The sequence below is a fragment of the Lactuca virosa genome, chromosome 8 (assembly GCF_052849685.1).
Source record: "Lactuca virosa cultivar CGN04683 chromosome 8, Lactuca_virosa_CGN04683_v6, whole genome shotgun sequence".
Classification (NCBI taxonomy): Eukaryota; Viridiplantae; Streptophyta; class Magnoliopsida; order Asterales; family Asteraceae; genus Lactuca; species Lactuca virosa.
The window spans coordinates 11607264-11627030 of record NC_136433.1 but is presented as its reverse complement, the minus strand read 5'-3'; the positions used below and the strand labels follow the sequence as shown (position 1 = coordinate 11627030).

Sequence of the window (19767 nt, the reverse complement as noted above, 5' to 3'; positions counted from 1 at the left end):
ACTTCGGAATAAACGAATAGATGACTCTTAGGGTAGACCCTTGAGAGTAAGGAAGATAATGGGGATGGGTAAATGGGGTTGATTGTTTGTTGTTTAAACATAATAATTATATTATTGTGGGTTGAAAACCCTATGTACTCACCAGGTTTCCCAACCTGACCCACTCAAGCTTATTTGTATCATAGGTGTCGATATGAAGCTACTTTACACTGAGAGATTTAAAAGAGATGTAGATCACTAGTGTAAATGAATGTAAGTTTTGTTTATGCTTATGTTTCTGTATTGACGATGACATCCCAATGTTTTGAAAATGAATGAAATACATTTCTTCGGAAATGATTTGATAACGTATTTATCATGTTTTTCTGGGAACAAATTCCGCAACGTTTTTATTAAAAGAGGTACTCAGATTTTTATAAAGCATAAACAAAATCGGTCTTTTTTGGCCGTGAAAATGGGGATGTCACATAGACGGACTCCACTCTCCGTCCTTCCATTGTTGGCTTTTCTGATATTTTAAGATCTCGATAGACCTTCACATCTTGTGGGCCAAACAAGACGTAGTTTCCTGACGATGTTAGTTGCGATACCGATAACAAGTTCTTCTTCATACCTGGCACGTGATAGACATTATGTAGTGACACCATGTCAGATTTATTACCAGGCATTATCGTTGTTTTGCCAATCTGAGCAATTGGAAGTCGTGCATTGTTGGCTGTAAGTACCATGCGACTCCCTTTGTACTCCTTCACGTCTTGTAGTTTGTTCTGATCACCAGTGATGTGATTGGAGCATCCTGAATCAATGATCCAGTCATTCTCATAGTTGATACGCTCTCCCATCATTGCCATGAGTGCCAACTCGTTTTCTTCTATGGCACATAATGCCTCAGCATCCCATTCATCCTCTATTTCCTTTTTGGAAGTTACGACATTGCTGTCCACAGACTTTTTCTTTGACCAACAATCTTTGGACATGTGGCCCCACTTTCCACAATTGTTGCAGTTGCCTTCGAACCTCCTCCCCCAAGAACTCTTATTGTCGGTCTTTTGAGATCTCCATGGTTATGAGGTTCCTGGCTGACTCTTCCCTTTGTCAGCATTTTTGTATCCTTCTTTAGAAGGTGGCTTGAAATTCCTCCGACTTTTACTTGTGTAGAGTGCTTCTTCTTCACTCTTCAGCGTGATGCCTCCCATTTGCTTAGCCATAGCTTCTTGGCTGGCCAACAAATTCTCAAACTCTACAAGTGATGGTTGAACAGGCCATCCTTGTACAGCAGTAACGAAGCTTCTATATTCCGGCCTCAGTCCATGGATGATGATCCTTTTCATTCGAGCTTCTGTAAAGACGGATTGCGGATCTAGTTCAGTAATCTCCCGACATATCGACTTGACCTTGTGGAAATATTGAGCAATCGTCATGTCACGTTGTGAGATTGATAATAGATCGTTCTCCAAAAGTTGTAGTCTCGTATCATTCTTCTTTGAGAAAAGCGTCACAAACGTGTCCCAAGCTTCTTTCGGTGTGTTCTCGTCCCGAATATGCTCCAACATCTCTTCTTCGATTGTGGTCTTCAAGGCAAACATTGCTTTGCCTGCTTTGATTTTCCATTTGCGTAGAGCGCCATTAACATCTTCCTCCAGCGGCGTAGTTTCGCTTCCGCCAACGACCTCCCATAGATCTTGTCCTTGTAAGTAGGACTTCATACATGTTTCCCATGTTTTGTAGTTGTTGTTGTTGAGTTTCTTGATTCCTCCGACGACTTGGAGATCACCCATCGTGTTGGCAGTACCTCGGTAATACCAAACAAGCTAGTTTCGACACCGAGCTTGCAGAGTCACAGACTACTCACGATACAAAGAGAATCACTCGTTCTCACTATCAAGAAACCTTGCTCTGATACCATATTGTTGAACACGACTCTTTGTATGGGAAACAACAAGACTTTTATTAAGACACTTAAGAAGACCTTACACTTTGTGAGACTACTACACACTTTGCTCTCTTTGAGGCTTTCTTGGATGGTTTGGAGCAAATGAGCTCCACACCTATTTATTGGCCTCTTAGGAAGGTTCTAGATACTAGTATACACTTACTACATACTAGATAACTCTAGAACTATCTAACATACTCTATATGCTTCCATATGTTTCTAGAATATTCTACCATGTTCTGGAGAGGTCTAGGTTGCTCCAGTGTCTTCTAGAATGATCAATAACATTCCAGGGTCTTCCATGTCGTTCTAGAGTATTCTAGACTCTTCCGGTATATTCCGGAGTCTTCCATAGTCTTCCATAATGTTCTAGAATCTTCTAGAGCGTTCTAGAACAAGCTAAAGTTTTCTAGATAATATTTGTTCTATTGGGCTAGTGATGATCTTTAACATTCTTGACGTGTGAAATGACAGTATTGTTATTTTTTCAATAAATTTGTATTTCTAACCGTTCACCTTTAAAGAGAAGTACCATCACCATGCCTCCTACATCTCGGATATGTTGGTTTCTTTTTGCAATTAATGAAAAACATTACTTTTCTCTTTTATATATATAAATAAATTATTAATCTTTTTATATTTATGTTAAACTATATAATTTTTTATAATAAGTTTCTTTCAGTGAGTATTTTATTTGAATACAGTGACTGATTTGATAAATCGTCATTTCAATTTTAAAAAAAAAAATTGACTTTAAATAATATTAAAATAATAATAAGAAGATCATTAATATTTATAATGGTTGTTAAATAGTAAATACTAGGTATCATAAAGAGCTAAGCATGGCCCACCAAGGGTTATTTGGGTATTTCAAATATATGTAAGAGAAATAGATCTTTTATTTATTGTATCAAAAGTCAGAATACTTAGCTTTTTAGTGGGAAAAATTGAAAATACAATGCTATAATTTGATGGATTATTCACGGTACAACGCATTGGTAAAAAAGAAAAGAGGTATAGAATGCTATAATATACAAACAAATGCTACTTCTAGGCAGCATCTTCGTCTGTAATTCCTTTAAAACACATTTATAGGTAGCTACATAAAACATGAAACAAAACGTCAAATTGTGGAAAATAGCAACATATATACTTTATTCTCGTAACCAATATGTGCAATTGGATATGTTGCAGTCATCATTGTGAAATCCTTATTTGATCCCTAAGTTAGTGAAACTGGTAAAAAAGGTAAAACGGAAAAAGATAAAATTAAGAAGTTGCATGAATTTCAAAGAAGCCAAAAGAAAGGATGAAATTAGAAGGAACTATGAGAAAGAAAGTCTTGGGACCATAGTCACTTTGATTTTTGACTTTTGAACCACTCGTGAATGATTTTGATTTGAGGTGGGAATGGGATGGTCCTTTTTGATGAAGATTGAAGGAGTTCTTTGGAATTTGTTTGCATTTCTTATTTTATTCTTCAAAATCTGGTTCAGTCATATCTTTCTTCACTTTTAGTATCTTCAGATTTCTCCTTTTTAGACTTGTGCGGATCACCGTTTGCTTTTTCATGTTCTTAGTTATCTTTTTCATCTTCAGTCATTCTCAATTCTTTTTATCATCTTCTTCGGAAGAACTTCTGGTTTTCTGCTTCTGCTTCTGCTTCTGCATAAACAAACAGCAAACTAAGGGTTTATTTGGTTGGATGGAATGGAATAGGCAGGCAAGGTAATGGAATGAGCCATAACATTCCATTATCATTTTGGTTGATCTGTAGGAAAGAAATAAACTTTCATACAAATTTTAACTTTATTTTATATGTTATTTTCAAAATAGCTAACAAACTTTTACCTAAAAAAGGTCAAATGAAATGAAAACCTAAATATTTTCCTCTGTTTCCTGCAATTTTAACTCCATGAAAAGCCATCTTAGAATTTTAAATCCAAGACTTTTCTGGATAGTTAACGAATCTCAAATGGTTTTCATGGATAGTTAACAATTCTTTGATGGCTTTTATGGAAAGTTAACAAACCTAAGATATTTTTCATTAAAATATTACAAGGTAAAAGATTGTAAGATGGATTTTATAAAAAGTTATGCATATCTTCTTAATAATGGCTTTTCCTAGAAGAGGGAGAAAATATGGTAGCATTTTCCGTACAAAAAATAAAAATTAAACACAATTAGACCTCTCATCACACCAAGTGATATGTCCAACAGCAGGTTGTAGGCAAACAGCATGTTGTAGAACAAGAACCCATTTAAAAAAAAAAAAAAAAAAAAAAAACACAAAAAATAAGCATCCGGTGTATTAGAAACTAAAGCCAAAATAATAACTCATCCATCATTTGTATCAAAACAAACTAACTCACTGGATTAGCATGAACACGTTGCTCTCCAATAGCCTTAATAGCATCGCTATCCAGAAAATCCGTGACATAAAAGTGTTAAAGTAAAATTTATGATTGATGATGAATTACCCTTGTCCCTTGATTATAGCGTCCGCACTACTGAACCTTGCAAGTCAAAAGAAAGGCCCAGATATAAATTTGTGGAAATTAGTGACATTCAATTAATTTTGCCAAGTTGAATTTGTCCCCTTGATAACAAGTACGCAAATATCAGATTCTGAGGCTAAGCTTCGAAAGAATTGTTCTTGACCAACCTGCACAAAAGTTACAATGTAATGTTTACCATTCTTTTGTTAATAAATCAATAAAAAACAGACAGATGGTATATGACAATTAGGATCTCAGTGTTATAAAATCCTTAAAAAAAACTAAACTTAGTTCACCATTGCAACCCCTTTTGGACATTGGGCTTAAATCCTGCAATCTTGAGAGACCTGAAAATAGATGAAGATATACGAAACAAAGGCAACACCCATTAATTTAGCTTCAACTGCAACATCATCTGTGCAAGAGATACAACACCATATAACACCCACTCCCTTATTAAAACAAAAAATCCCCAAATATGATCAGAAGCCAAACTCGGACCCTCGGTGATTTTGAGACAAAATAATTGATGTTGAAATGAACCCTAATTAGCCAAAGAAACGTATAAATTGAACTTTAAACGATAGGGAAAAAGCAAACCCTTAGAACTCATATCCAGTTCATTAAACAAAAGGTTTTTTTTTTTTTTTTTTTTTTTTTTTTTTAAAGGCGTAATATATTAAAGGCTACCAAGATAATACAAAGAACAAGCACCAAACATTATAAATTACAAGAGGAAATAGGAAACAAACATTATAAATTACAAGACCAAAATAGGAGAACACCACGATCGTTCCAATTTAAGGAACTCAAATTAGTCATGTACTTAATCCATTTGTACCTAAGTTGTATATTGTCCGCCGTCTACATTTTATCATTTTGAAAATAATAGAATTCCGGGATCTCCACATCACCCAAATGATTATCCTCAAAATTAAAAAATTAAAGCATAACAAGTCAGTTATTGTAAAGCGGTGACAATGGGTCATGTTGGTTTGGTTTTAGATTCATCATGTTTATTAAAATCGTTGAAAATCTAAACCTAACCGGATTTGTTTAACTAAATGGGTTGAGATGTTTTTTTTCAAGCTTAATCTGTTTAATAAAAAGATGAATTCTGGTCAGTCAATTTAAAATTTAAAATCTAATTAAAAGAAGCTTATACCTACTTAAATAAGTTACAAACTTCAATAATTTTTTCAAAGTTTGAAAAAAAACAACAAGGAATCAAGTGGTCATTTAACATTATAGATGTCAAATTTTCTAAGATTGTGTTTAGTTACGAAAAACAGCTTTTGTTTTTTTCTTTTCAGAAAAATAAAATATGCTTTCATTTTCAGTTTTCATTAGAAAATGTGTTTAGTTAAAACTTATTCATTATTCATTATTTATTTTAGAAAAAAATAAAAGAACGTGTTTAGATGTGTATTTTCCTATTGATTTTCATTTTTAGAAAACAATAGTGGTGTTAGGCCCCGTTTCATATACATCTTTTCAGGTCCAAACAAATCTTTTTGATTGAATAGACCGGAAACACTGTTTGATATGCACAAAAAAATGGGTCTTTCCCCGATAAGATATGTTTTTCCCAAAAAACTTCAAAAATATATTTTTCTGGCTTAATAGGCTGAAAAGACAATTGTACCCTAAACCTCGTCTCTTTTTTTCTTGGATTATTAATTACTTTTAAATATTTTATTAATTTCTTTTTTATTGGATTATTATATATTAATAAATATTATTTTTTATATATAATATTTATGTATTAATTAATATTTTTTTTTAAATAACTCGTTTTTTTTATTTTCTTTTTATGCATTAATTCTTTTTTATTGGATTATTATTATATATTAATAAATATTATTTATAAATATATAATACATATATATTAATAAATATTACTTTATTGTATTATTAATTTCTTTTAGTTAATTTTTTAATTCATTTTTATTGGATTAATTTTTTTTTTTGGACAACAGTGTCATCATCCTTATATATTTTAAATAAATTCATCTATTCCACCACTATCATACATAAACCAGATCAAGAATCATATGTTGAGTTATAAAAAATTTAAAATTGCTAGATAGAATAACAACGTAACATCATCTTGAAAAAAAAACTAAAAACAACTTAATAGATATTCTATTTAGATTTTTAAATGATTATTGTGCAATTTTGATTTTGTATGACAATTTGTATGTTTTTATAATTATTCAACAACTTCATCTATCACAGTATAGAACAACAGTGTAATATTGTCATTTTTTATCATTCAGCACAGTCAATCAGATATACAATCAAACAACATGGTTTCTTCACAGTCAGAAAACTTTCCTATACAGCACTTTCTCAGACAACACTTTCCCAAACAGAAATTATTGGGTCAAAAATATGGTTTATACTTTGCTTTTCTAGGAAAATGTATTTTTATGTCTAGGACCGTAAACAACTCAGTGTTTACGGTCATATATGTGTTTACGGTCAGGTTTACGGCCAGGTAGTGTTTACGGCCGTAAACAGGTTTACGACCGTAAACCCTGTTTACGGCCCAATGGGTGTTTACGACCGTAAACCCATTTACGGCCGTAAACCCAGTTTGCGGCCCAGTCGAGTATATATAGGGGTGAGGGGTGTGAGGAATAGACTGATGAACAGAAGAGAGTGTACGGAATAGAGAGAAGAGAGTGTGTGTGAATCTTGTAAGGGAACTTCATTCTAATCAATACTATACAAGATTTATATTATTCTTCTTCTCATTCTCTTCTATTTGATCTGACATCATCCGTTTGATTGGGATTCCGCACCATCAAACGGATCTGATTGATACACAAGCAAATTAGGGACTTACAATTGGTATCAGAGCTTGGATTGTATCAATCATTTTTGTCAGATCTGGAGCATATTTGATCTTATTTTTGAAAGATTCTTGCGTTTTTGGATAGATCTCTGAAAATTAGGGGGGGTTTGTTCTTCGCGTTTTTGATAAAAACGAGTTTTTGATCGAGTTTTGGAGCAAAAAGAGGTGAAAAACGTTGTTTTTCACGTAATCTGCGAAGAGTTTACGGTCTTTGAAGGGTTTACGGTCGGCGGCGGCGGCGGCGACGGCTAGGGTTTCCCGGAGTTTACGGCCGGAAACAGTTTACGGTCCGGAGTTTGCGGCCTCGGCTCGGAATTCGGCTCGGTGAATGGCTAGGGAAGCCGGCTCAGCAGCAGCAAGCTTCGCATCAGCATCCTCGCACCAGGTCCTTGCCTTCGCACTTCGGACCAGCGCCCTCGCATCGCAGCAACCTCGCCTTCGGACTTCAAAATTTGAAATGGATTTCGGGGGTGCCGGGGATCGAACCTGCGACCTCTACTTCATCAGCCCTCCGCCTTACCAGTTGAACCAACATATCACATGCTACAAACCTTCGCAATTTAATTCATAAACACTCCCTGTCGCATCCAGTTTCGAAATTTTGTCACTTTTAACCCCAAAATTCAATTTCTTTTATTTTAAAATTCCATTTTCATCCAAAAACTTTAGTTTTTAATTTTTGACTTTTTACTTAAAATTTGACATTGACTTTAAAGTTTGACCTTTGACTTTAAACTTTGACTTTCTCGTTTGACTTTTAAATTTTCAAATTTAGCTTTTCGGTTTGACTTTTAAGTTTGACTTTTGAGTTTGACTTTTTAAATTTGACTTTTGAGGTTGACTTTTGAGTTTTTAGTCAAAGGGCATATTAAAAAAAAAAAAAAAACAATGAGTTCTTCAAACATTCCAGTCAATAAAGTTTCATGTTCTCAATCTTGTGAAACTACGATTAAATTTCTTCGGGAACAAATTGATTTATTAAAAAGAGAAGTTGAGGACCTGAGATATGAAGGATATCAACTCAGGAAAGGACAGAAACCCCTTAAGGCCCAATTAGAAACAAAAATAAAAGATTTTAAAAGAATTCAGACAGAATACAGTGAAAAATGTGAGCTTTATGATTATGTTAAGAGACAAAATGATGAGTTAATTACCGAGCTTGATACATTAAAAAGACAATTTGAAACTGCAAATTTTGATTTTAGAAAATTTGATGGATCAAGCGAGGTAGTGGCCAACATGATTGATCACTGCATGCAGTTTAAACGAAACCAACAAAAGGGTCTAGGATATGATAGTGTACCTCCTCCTTATAATCATACATATCAGTATCAACCCCTATCCAAGGATGAGATTGCCAACGAACCATTTATGGTTTATGGCAAGCCATCTGGTTTTGTTTCAGGAGGATTTATTAATGTTGAAAATACTAACGTTTCTACTTCCCCTGCAGATCAATCCTTAGATCAGTCAAAGCACAAAGTTGAAGGATCTATTTCTGATAACAAAACTGAGCCTGAACCTGATGTTTCTGTTTCCAATGAAAAACCTTTTGTTTCTGATATTAAAGTTGATGATACATCTTGTGATGCTTTTGATGCTTTTGCATCGGATCATGTTGAGTTAAATTTTTTTTGACATATTTGATTATTTGTTTGAAAATACTGATGTTCCTGTTTCTAGCACATCTACTTCATGTGCAGGTAAAGTAGCAGAGAATGAGAACAAGGAGAACACCACTAAACAAACCAACATCTCCTTGAGCTCTGAATTTGTTGCTTCGAACTCAACTGCTTCTGATCAACCTGATGTTGAGAAATACAGGCCACCAAATCAAGTGAAACAACCGACGGCTTGTTGCAAGTGTGCATGTGGGAAAAATAAGAGACAAGGCAAGGATACGCCACCAGGGGCAGGAAGAAACAACTTCACAGTGAAGAAAAAGACATGTTTTCACTGTGGAACACCTGGACACATTGCCAGAAATTGTCCTAATCGCGCATACGTTCCCTACTATACACAAGGGTGGCAGAACGCACCAAGAGGGAGATACTCCAAAAGAAACCCCTCAAGGTCACGTTCAGAAAATGGCGACTGGAACACACAGAAGGCAAAGAATCAATCCCACAAGGCCAAGAATCTAACTCCCAAGGACAAGAAGGGAATGTCGGCCAAGAAGCCCAATCCAAGAGATGCTCCAGTGAAACAAAGACCGGTTAGGTCAAAGTCATCTCAACGGCTGACATCAAGTTCAAAATCAAGTACCGAGCCACCCATCAGATCGAAAAAGAAACGGGTTAAACCCAACTACAAATGGGTTCCAAAGGCTCACTCTCCCAAATCTTCTAACGATTCTAATATTTCTACATCTTCTGTTTATGATAAGCAGGACATGTCATGGGAGAGAGTACTATGCAAGGATGACAAAGGTCAACCCAGTTTCAAAATGGATTGGGTTCCAAAGACAAACTAATCCCGCTCTGTGTCGGAGCAGCTATGGAGGCATATCATCAGACTTCGGTTTGTTGGTAGTGGCTGTTCCAGGCACATGATAGGAGGCATCTCTCAACTGTACAACACTCAGAACATTGTTTGAGAGTATGTGTCCTTTGCGGGAAGGGAAGAAATGAAGGGATCACTCATGGGGTTAGTGCTTAACGATGTGAAGAATTTTTGGATCTGTTCTGAGATTACACGTGCTGTTCTCAGACCTTCTGGATGCAAATTCAATCGGTGACTTACGGTTTGAGTTTTCTTCTTTATACTCATGAGTTTTTCGTAAGCTGATTCGCTTTAAAGACTAATTTTTGTTTTAGGATAGTTTAAATTTGCGCATTTACTTTCGTTTCTCTCCTATGCACAAATTTAGGGGGAGAAATAAAAACAAAACAAAAAATTAGAAAGTTTTAAAAAAAAATCCAAAAACATTAAAAAAAAAATCTGAAAATCAAAAATATGGTGTTAATGAAATGTGCTTGAGGGAGATGTTTTGGGAAGTGATATAATCATGTGATAACAAGCAATCTGAATCTGTGTAAGGGACTGAATCTGAATTGTCTAGGCTCTGTGTTCGATGCGCTGGTAGGCACGAGAGATTAAAATGGACTTGACTAGGCATTAATGAACTTAAGGAATTCATAGACTTAACAAATTTTAACCTAGTTAAATCCGTTTAGCCTGACAATACGACGCTCGGATAGGTTATCCGTTTAGCCTGACAATACGACGCTCGGATAGGTTGAGCAGGGAGATATATATGGGAATCTACTGGTCATATTAAAGAACTCGTATCTGGAACTGTGGATTAACTTTTCCTCGATGTGCGGATTATGTCCTTAATCCCGGTATTGATGGGGTGACTGGTGAATTCCGATAAATTAGGTCTGTAGAAGGTTATATTCTTTCTTTCTATCTGTTAGTCATATGTTGCCTCCTCTGCGTGATCGAAAGATCCGACTTGGAATGTAGCATATGCAACTCTATCTCTCTGCATCTTCTATCTATGCAATTCTTTCTATCTGTTAGCCATATACTGTCTCCTTTGCGTGACTCACAATCCGACCTGGTACACAGTATATGCATCATTCTTTTTCTCAATCCCTCTAAAACTTCAGTTAGTCATATGTTTCACCCTCTGCGAGATTGGAAGAGATCCGACCTGGGTGTATAGCATATGCATTCTAAATCTATCTTCTCTCTTAATAATTGTCTGCTCACCCGATGTAAGGAGTATTCTGAAAGTCCTTGATTACTGGAGCATATCAGGAAGCGGGAAACATGTTCTGATACAACTAAAACTGAACACTTACAGATTGTCTGTAGATCTCGCTGCTCAATTTAGGTGGAAAACAATATCTTTGGTCGTCGTCAGCTGAATGGTCCCTAAGGAATATTATCTAGGAACTTAGGATCACATTGTCTTGTCACTTATAGTATGTCCTAATTTTGTCACAATCTCTCGTGTTTAAGTGGACCACAATACAGGCGATTGACCAGATCTATTCATGAAGGGAGAGGTACTGATAAACGGATAAAGGCTGTTTAAAAACTTTGATCCCAAATCACTCTTAAAGTTAGATATCATTTTATTTTTGTTAAATTTGTTCATAGTTTTCTTCTAATTTAAATATTATGGGAGAATTAAAAATTAAAAAAAAAACAAAAATCAGAAAATTAAAAATCCAAAAATAGTGTTATTTCTGTTTTATTTCTTTTTCAGAAAATATGAAAAATCCAAAAATATTGTGTGCTAAAATTTTCTTTTAGTTTTGTTTTGTCTTGAATAGTGAATTCAGGTGAAGATGAAACTAATGGAAGTTTGTGTCGAAGATTTCTGAGCCAAGGCTTCATCCGTGATCATCGAAGAATTCTCATTCGAAGGAGCAAGAAATGAAGATTATTCTTTCGACATTCAATCTTTCAACCCCAGAAGCAAGGAGAAGCTGAAATTGAAGAATATGTGACAGATTGCATTGAAGCCTCCTCAATCAGTCTGCTGCTATCTTGAACCTGCTGAAGTGATCCAGAAGATTTGTTCTCTCCGATGTTCTCTCTGAAGATTCTCAAACTGAAAGCATTATCTTTCAAGAATCAGTACAAAAAGCCTCCTCACCCAATGTGCGTTCAATGTCAAATTCTGAAGAAAAGCCCAACTGCTCAAGATGAAGTCATTCATTGAAGATTCATCAAGTTCATCTTGAAGTTGTGAAGAATTTGAAGATTAAAGTTGAAGCCAAAGCTCCCAATGAAAAATTAACAAGAAAAGAAAGCTATAAACCAAGGGGGAGATTGTTGGGTCAAAAATATGGTTTATACTTTGCTTTTCTAGGAAAATGTATTTTTATGTCTAGGACCGTAAACAACTCAGTGTTTACGGTCATATATGTGTTTACGGTTAGGTTTACGGTCAGGTAGTGTTTACGGCCGTAAACAGGTTTACGGCCCAATGGGTGTTTACGACCGTAAACCCATTTACGGCCGTAAACCCAGTTTGCGGCCCAGTCGAGTATATATAGGGGTGAGGGGTGTGAGGAATAGATTGATGAACAGAAGAGAGTGTACGGAATAGAGAGAAGAGAGTGTGTGTTAGTGTGTGTGAATCTTGTAAGGGAACTTCATTCTAATCAATACTATACAAGATTCATATTATTCTTCTTCTCCTTCTCTTCTATTTGATCTGCATCATCCGTTTGATTGGGATTCCGCACCATCAAACGGATCTGATTGATACACAAGCAGATTAGGGACTTACAGAAATACCAAACAGGACCTTAATGTGTCAGACGTTGGTGAGGGAGATGCAATGATAGACATAGTTGGATCCACGGTGGTATACTAACAGAAAATTTTTATTGGTTTAAGTTTTAATAGCTACGATGTCAGAGTTTAAATTTAAATCGCTCTTTGTGGGTATTATGCCTTTATGAATCCCAAAGCCAAATTCATATGGGTCGTGTACTCTCAAGACCCTCACAAGTCACTTTGTCCTAACTTTTACGTTTGAGGTTGCATTCGCTTTTCGTCATCTTCATTAGTTATTATAAGATGAATAAGGATCATAAAAGGAGTTACTTGATCTTGTAAATAGTGTGATCATGTAAAGACATTTTGTTTATTTTAGTAAACAATGTTGTATTCATTCGATGGTGATCGAAAGAGTAACGTGTAGTAGAAGTGGTGTTGACTAATCTTTTGAGGTGAGATTATCGGGACTACACACACACACACACACACATATATATATATATATATATATATATATATATATATTGATTCTCTTAGTTTGGTTTTTCATATATATTATGTACAAACCCTTACTTGCAATATGAATTATATGAGTACTGTTTGCATTCATGAAATCATTTTCTAAAATGATATTTGTTTGATAAAAGCTAATTACTTTTTTATAAATGGTTATGAGAAAACCTACTTTTTGCATACATGCTAGTATGGGTTAACTGAGAGATCACAGGTACTCAATTTGGACATTTTTTTTTGTAAGTAGATTTCTAGATAATCATCACTTACACAAGTAGAGGCTAGCCGACCCATGTGTGGGTTAGGGTTGATGACCCCCTGGTACTAGTTTTGATCTTAGGCAAAAGTCGAGTGGTAATTCGCCACTCGCGAGTCTAAGGCTTGAGATAAAAGTCGGCAGTTCACGATTCGTGAATATCAAGTTAAACCATCTATTTTGGCGAGTTAGACTTTTTGATATTGAGAATGGTTTAAGAATAGTTGCATGCATTGCATATTTGTGTATTATTTCCTTATTTACCCTTTTTGGGAGTTTTGATATAATCTTGTAAACCTTTGCTAATCAAGTTTAGCCTTTTTGATATATTTTGGAATTACGTTGGGATGATAATATTTCACAACTGAATCTTTTAAAAACTACATTCATAGATCTTTGGGGTGATAACATTGTTATGAATGACCTGTTGGACAACTCTATTGTGGAGTTTCTCAACATCTAACGTAAAGAAACCAAATGTATCAAATGTGCATTGTATAAACACATGTTGATTTTCCATACACGTTTGTTCATGCTTTTTCATTTTGTATGAATCGACTTTTAAAGCAATCTACCCCATGCTGAAAGCCTCTCTCCTCGAGCAAACGAAAGAAGAGAGGAAACTCCTGTTATATTCATACAAATATATTTCCTTTTTGTCCATCATAGACTCAAAATTTATATTTATTTTGAGAAAACCACAATTTCCCTATGTAGAAAAACCTATTCATTTATCGTTTTTTAAAAATATATCTAGAAAGACCAAGAATCTATGTATAGAACAAAAGTTATTATTTGAAAAACGTGAAATAAGATATTTAAATTATTATTTATACATCATTTTGAATTTAATTTCAATTTTTTAAAACATATGCACTATGCGTCTCCAAATAATTTTCATTTTTAAATAACTTTCCAATCACTCTTACCATCAATTTTTTTTCTCCAATTCATTATTGTACTATGTTTAAACCAGTGGAAACCACAGATGTCTTGCAAGTTCATACTTTCACACAAAAAAAACTAGGGAAATTGTTAGAAAAGTCCCAATATTTTCAGAAAAGTTATACTTTAGTTCTAAAATTTTTTTTTTAATATAAAAGTCTCGATTATTTGTAAAAACATGATAATATGTCATTTCATGTTAAAATTAAAAAAAAGGATTTTTTTTGACACGTATCATTTTAATTTTTTGGATTTATTGTTTTTTCCACTTGTCAGTTTATGGTTTTTTCCATTTTATTAAATTTCACATAATTAGTAATGTAATAATTGTAATAAATATAATAATAAATGCATGTTTATTTAATTAATGCAAGTTTCCTTTTAATTTCTAAGTTTCTAAATTTAATCTAATTATTTTTATTTATTTATATTATTTGTTTAAATTTAAAAGAGAAATAAAAAAAAAGTTAAAAATAACAAATTAAACATTACATTTAAATAATTCAATATTTTTCTTTCTTTCTTTATAAATTCAAACTTCCTAAATTTATAAATATTAATATATTTTCAATAAACTCATGTAATAGACAAATTTTACAAATAATAGACGAACTTTTTGCGATTATTTTTGTAACACTTTGCTCATAGACAAATATATCTTCAATTTTATTGTCATCTCCGATCAATTTATTATTATAAATAATTTCTTAGAAAATGCAATAAAGCAATTCAGATTTTGTTTTAATCATCATCAAAACAAAAGATTGGGACAAATGCAACAACAAAGTGTGTGGTCGCTCGTGCATACATATGCATGTATGGAAATACCGAGCCCTTAGTTTTAATGACTTAAAAGATGTGTGAACTTTTAAATGTTTGATTTTAAAGATAAATGTGTGATTTTAGATGCGTGAATCTTTTAAATGTTTGCTTTTAAACACAAATGTTTGATACATGCATACATATGCAACAGAAGTAACAGAAAAACGACATTCAATCTTCATCAACGAGATTAGAAATGGATTTGATTTCTTGTATTTAAAACCCAAAACAGAAGCCACTCATCTAACAAGCGATTTGCCTATTGTAATTTGTAAGATTTAAAAGACACATTTTATTGATACTATGAATTGGAGTTTAAACTTTTCAATTTGTACCCTATGACTAAAGATACATACGTATAGATCGTGGAAACTAAAAACCCTAAAACATGCTCTACAATCCACTCTTTTCTACCACTATAACTCGAGGAAAATACAATTATACATACAAAATAAAATAAAGGATGAGAGTTGGGGATTAGGGTTTGTTATGTTGATTTTCAAAATACCCTTTTTCCCATTTCTCAACTTGTAATATGGAGTTGGCTTTTCTTCTAAGAATAGATTTTAACGCTTGAGGTTCATATGGTGGTGGCATAGTGCATGGACTCACTTGTGAAGAAGGGCCTTTGACCATGGATTCCATCATGAATTCCTTCTCAAACCCCTTTGAACCACAAGCCATTGCTTCTGAACAAAGCTCAACTGCTTTTTCAGGTATTGTGGGCTTGTATTTTAATAGCTTTGAGTATTCGGTTAAAAGATGGAACATGTAGTCATACACCTTTTCCATTTTCAACTCCTCTTGTATAAAACTACTCGCTGTTTTTCCTATCTCTTGTGCCTGTCAATGCCATCATAAAAAAAGAGATTAGTGTTTGATGTAACTAACGGGTGTATTATTAATTATTATTACCTTTTTTTTATGTGTGTTGCCCCAATCAACTGCAAACTTAATGGATCTACATTTGTCATTTTCTTTAATAGGCCAATAATGGTGAACAGGCATTAAACCTCGTGTAAAAAAGTCATAGTAACGTGGCTTCACTATAAAAGTCACTGAGTCACAAGCAAGAATGTATTTATCACTCACGGACCATGCGGACCCCTCGATATAAATCTTGTATCTGTTAATAAATAAAACAAAATTCATCAAATACATATCATAACAATGATATTGAAAAGAAAATAAATATATATTATTAATATTCTCTTGCCTATGAATACACTGGCTGGCCAAATCTGATTGCTTGAAACCTTGCTGTGATTCTTTAAACCAATCCTGAAAAGAATCATCAACAATTGTTTAATTCAAATCATTGTGTGTATGATTACTGATTATAATAAGAATTTGAGTAAATTACACTTTTGGTCCCTGGGTATAGTTGATTTTTTGCGATTTTGGTCCTAATCAGTTTTCAATTGCAATTGAGTATATTACATTTTTGGTCCCCGAGCATATCTGAGTTTTTCAGCCATATGGGGACCGAAAGTAGTCATTTTTCTTAGAATTTGGACAAAAAAAATGTTAAAAGAACCTCAAATAAGGACCAAAGTTGCAAAAACCAGTTATACTCAGGGACCAAAACTGTAATTTACTCTAAGAACTAATTTAATAGCTGTGAAAGAAATTAAACCTGGGCATAGACCCGGGCATTCCAGTCCTGTTTTTCAGAGACATTGCATTTGAGAAGATCCATTCGGGTTTCAGCAACAATTGGATTACCTTTCCAGTAAGCATATGGTTCCCTATCTATCCATTTACTCCTTGTGTTTCCTTCATTTAGCTCTTTCAACAAAGATCCCCATGGCTTTATATTAATTTCCGGCCTGCAAAAGAGTCTCTAATTTATGAATTCATTCAACTTCAAGATTATTATAAAACATGATAAAAAGGGGCTTATACTTTATACTTTATACTTTATGAGGTAACTAAGTAACTTAGTAACTTACCACCCCCAAAAGGACCAATCTGGGAAAACAATGTCCAGAGTGGAATCATCACTGCAGTAACGAAACAATGGTGGTGGAGCAACTGCATTAGGGCCACGATAGTACTTCTTCAAGATGACTGGCCAGTCAACGCAGTCAAACATGAGGTCCAAATCCGGGACCTTTCCAGGGTATTTTCGTAATAGTTGCAGGATCCCCCAAAGAGTGAAAACATCTCTAGATTGAAATGACTTCTGATATGTTTCAACGTATGCTCTTCCGTTTGATATCACTAGACGAAAATTTGCAGTCCTTTTTGCCCTTTCCACCATATCTTCTGTGATTCCAGTCTCTTTCCATGCCTTTAGATCCTCATGAATCCAACGAAAGTATTCTGGACACTCGTGTGGTGGGTCGGATATGTATTCTTGATCTTGTATTTTGAATGTTTTTGGGTAGTAGTCAGCTGGGCATGTTCTTGTGAGATTGCCTGAAGAGCATTTCAGTGGAATCTCTATTATCTTGGGAGGTTTTGAAGGAATTACTTGAGTTATGGTAGGTTCAATGTGCACAGTTTTGGTAGTTTGGACTGAATTCCGAGAGGGATTTTCAGCTATTGACTGTAACATGGAAGATCAAACACGGAACAATATTAGATTCAAATATGTGTTTCAAAATTTCAATCCATTAGTCATTTTAATATGGAATTCTAATGAGGAAATGTAGCATCCTGTCCCTTCTATTAGCAAATTAGTTGTGTGTTTTCTCTCAAGATCCAACACATTATTGACATTCTTGATTCAAAAATGGGACCTAGATTTCCAACAACCATGTTTATGATGAACTAATAAGAAAGCTTACTTAGTTTTGATAGAATTACATAATATGATTAGTATATTTTGTACAAGACAAAGGGGCAGAAACGCAGAATTATCAGTTATGTACTATCAATTCACTTTATACTAAAGTAGAACTGTAGGTGCCGACATCTCCATATGTGGGACCGGAGAAAGGACGCGTATAAAAACCGACGAGTTTTACGTGGAGCTGAATTCACGGCGAATGCAACGTGTTCATTTAACTTCCCAAGAGGAATCTGGTATTACTACGTCGTTTTATCCATCACAACTTTGGCGTTTCCACTACAGATTTAAAAAAAAAAAGAGAGAGAGAGAGAGAGAGAGAGAAATTCAAAAGCATAAGTCGGTCGGAATCGGAGTCGGAGAGGGAGACTTACGGAGCCGGTAGCGTCTAGCAAGCGAGTGGAAAGCAAGAGTCCGACGAAGATGAATATGAGGAAGAAGAGTAGTCGAACAGAGGATCTAGAAGTTGCTGTCATGACGGCGGATAATAGTGGATGCCAGATCGTGTCTGAGAAATATCTGTAGAATCGTTTAGATCTCGATCCCCAAACGGAATTGCTACTCCCTTCGTCATACCAATCACGCTGCATCTTCAACCAAATCTAAATGTGTCTCGTCGACTCTGAGCTAAAACTGTTGTTGTTGGATTCTAGTGAGCTCCGAGATTCGGTGGTGATTTTAGTAGGATTGAATCAGAATGGATGTCAGTGTGTTGTTAGACTACTTTACAGAGTAGAGGAGGGAGGAAGGCGTTTTAACTTTTGTAGACCAGGGTTTTGGAAAAAAGAAGACACAGAGAAGGAAACAAAACCCGAGGTCCCGAGTCGCCGGGTTGAGACTTTTCTTCCGGGGTTTTTGTAGTGTTGTACCATTCTCTCTCTACAACCAAAATTCAAAATACTTTGTTTCTCTACATTTGGGAAATACTTTTTTTAATAAATATAGATAATTAAAATTATACGATTATCATATGCCATTATGATTAACTGCTTATACACAAAATAATTTGACATGAAAAATGGGAAATTAGCTAAAAGTAACCATTGTGATCTGTATTTAAAGAAAATTCTCAAAAGAAAAAATTTGTCAAAAAAACTAACAAGTTTGGAAAGAGGCGATCCAGACAAAAAAAAAAAAAAAACATTTTTCTCTGAAAAAAAAAAGTATTTCGGACTGATATTTTGGATTTCAAACTGATATTTTGGATTTCAAACTGAAATTTCGAAGATCAGAAAAAAAATAAAAAATAAAATTAACTTCAGAATTTTCAAAAACAAGTTTCAAAGAATTAGTTTTGTCATTCAGAAAGGGCTAGCGACGCAACTTATTACTCGTTTGTCTTCCGTCGATATGTATTAACATTTTTTATCATTAAAGTATTTCAATGTGTTTTATTTTATGTAAAAAAAAATTTGAATTCTAATAAACAATTGTGGATGTTTGAGATAAAAGTTTATTTTTTTACAAATAGTTAAACAAATATAGTAAATAAGAAGTTTATAAGACATGAGAGCTTGTAATTAAACGGTAATAATATACTTCACACCATACATTTTAGATATAAATAAAGAGACTTTTTGAAGAAAAAAGTTGCAAAAATAAAAAAGACCAACTCCGAATTTTGAGTCAAAAATAAAGTAATCGGGAGAAAATGACATTTAAAAAAAATATGAAAAATAGTAATCTTTAAAAAAAACTCATTAAAAGAGTGATATATAATAGATTTTGATATAAAGCAACATAACTAACTAATACATTTATCTTGGGTGTGAAACATTTACCACATGTACAATGGTTATAAAAGTATGTCATCATGGTAATATAATAAAAAGGTTTACGATAAAAAAATAAATCTTGTGTTAAATATGTTTATTCCTCGTGCAACACTGTTTTATGAGTATA

At 34.0% G+C, this 19767-nt stretch overlaps 2 protein-coding genes and 1 long non-coding RNA gene across 3 annotated transcripts; all 3 read right to left on the bottom strand.

Moving 5' to 3' along the window:
* Positions 1–1064: 1064 nt before the first annotated feature.
* LOC145130089 (uncharacterized) lies at positions 1065–1778 on the bottom strand. Its single transcript, XM_079064945.1, has one exon. The coding sequence runs from the start codon at positions 1776–1778 to the stop codon at positions 1065–1067; it is 714 nt and encodes a 237-aa protein (XP_078921071.1).
* A 1150-nt stretch (positions 1779–2928) lies between these two features.
* Positions 2929–5272, bottom strand: LOC145128415 (uncharacterized). The gene is made up of 3 exons (XR_013716884.1): positions 4728–5272; positions 4414–4598; positions 2929–3598 (listed from the first exon to the last, which is right to left on the bottom strand). It is a non-coding gene; the product is annotated as an uncharacterized LOC145128415 (long non-coding RNA).
* Positions 5273–15348: 10076 nt separating this feature from the next.
* On the bottom strand, positions 15349–18722 carry LOC145129857 (uncharacterized). The gene is made up of 6 exons (XM_079064674.1): positions 18240–18722; positions 17024–17622; positions 16708–16900; positions 16288–16352; positions 15987–16197; positions 15349–15914 (listed from the first exon to the last, which is right to left on the bottom strand). The coding sequence occupies exons 1-6, from the start codon at positions 18453–18455 to the stop codon at positions 15549–15551; spliced, it is 1650 nt and encodes a 549-aa protein (XP_078920800.1). The 5' UTR covers positions 18456–18722; the 3' UTR covers positions 15349–15548.
* Between the last annotated feature and the right edge of the window lie 1045 nt (positions 18723–19767).

Excerpts from the sequence above, each read along its gene's own strand:
- LOC145130089 (XM_079064945.1), bottom strand. The coding sequence starts at position 1,778 with ATGGGTGATCTCCAAGTCGTCGGAGGAATCAAGAAACTCAACAACAAC.
- LOC145129857 (XM_079064674.1), bottom strand. The coding sequence starts at position 18,455 with ATGCAGCGTGATTGGTATGACGAAGGGAGTAGCAATTCCGTTTGGGGA. Across the intron at positions 16,198-16,287 it reads GCCAGCCAGTGTATTCATAG|ATACAAGATTTATATCGAGG; the intron begins GCAAGAGAATAT and ends ATTTATTAACAG. Across the intron at positions 15,915-15,986 it reads GCAACACACATAAAAAAAAG|GCACAAGAGATAGGAAAAAC; the intron begins GTAATAATAATT and ends TGGCATTGACAG.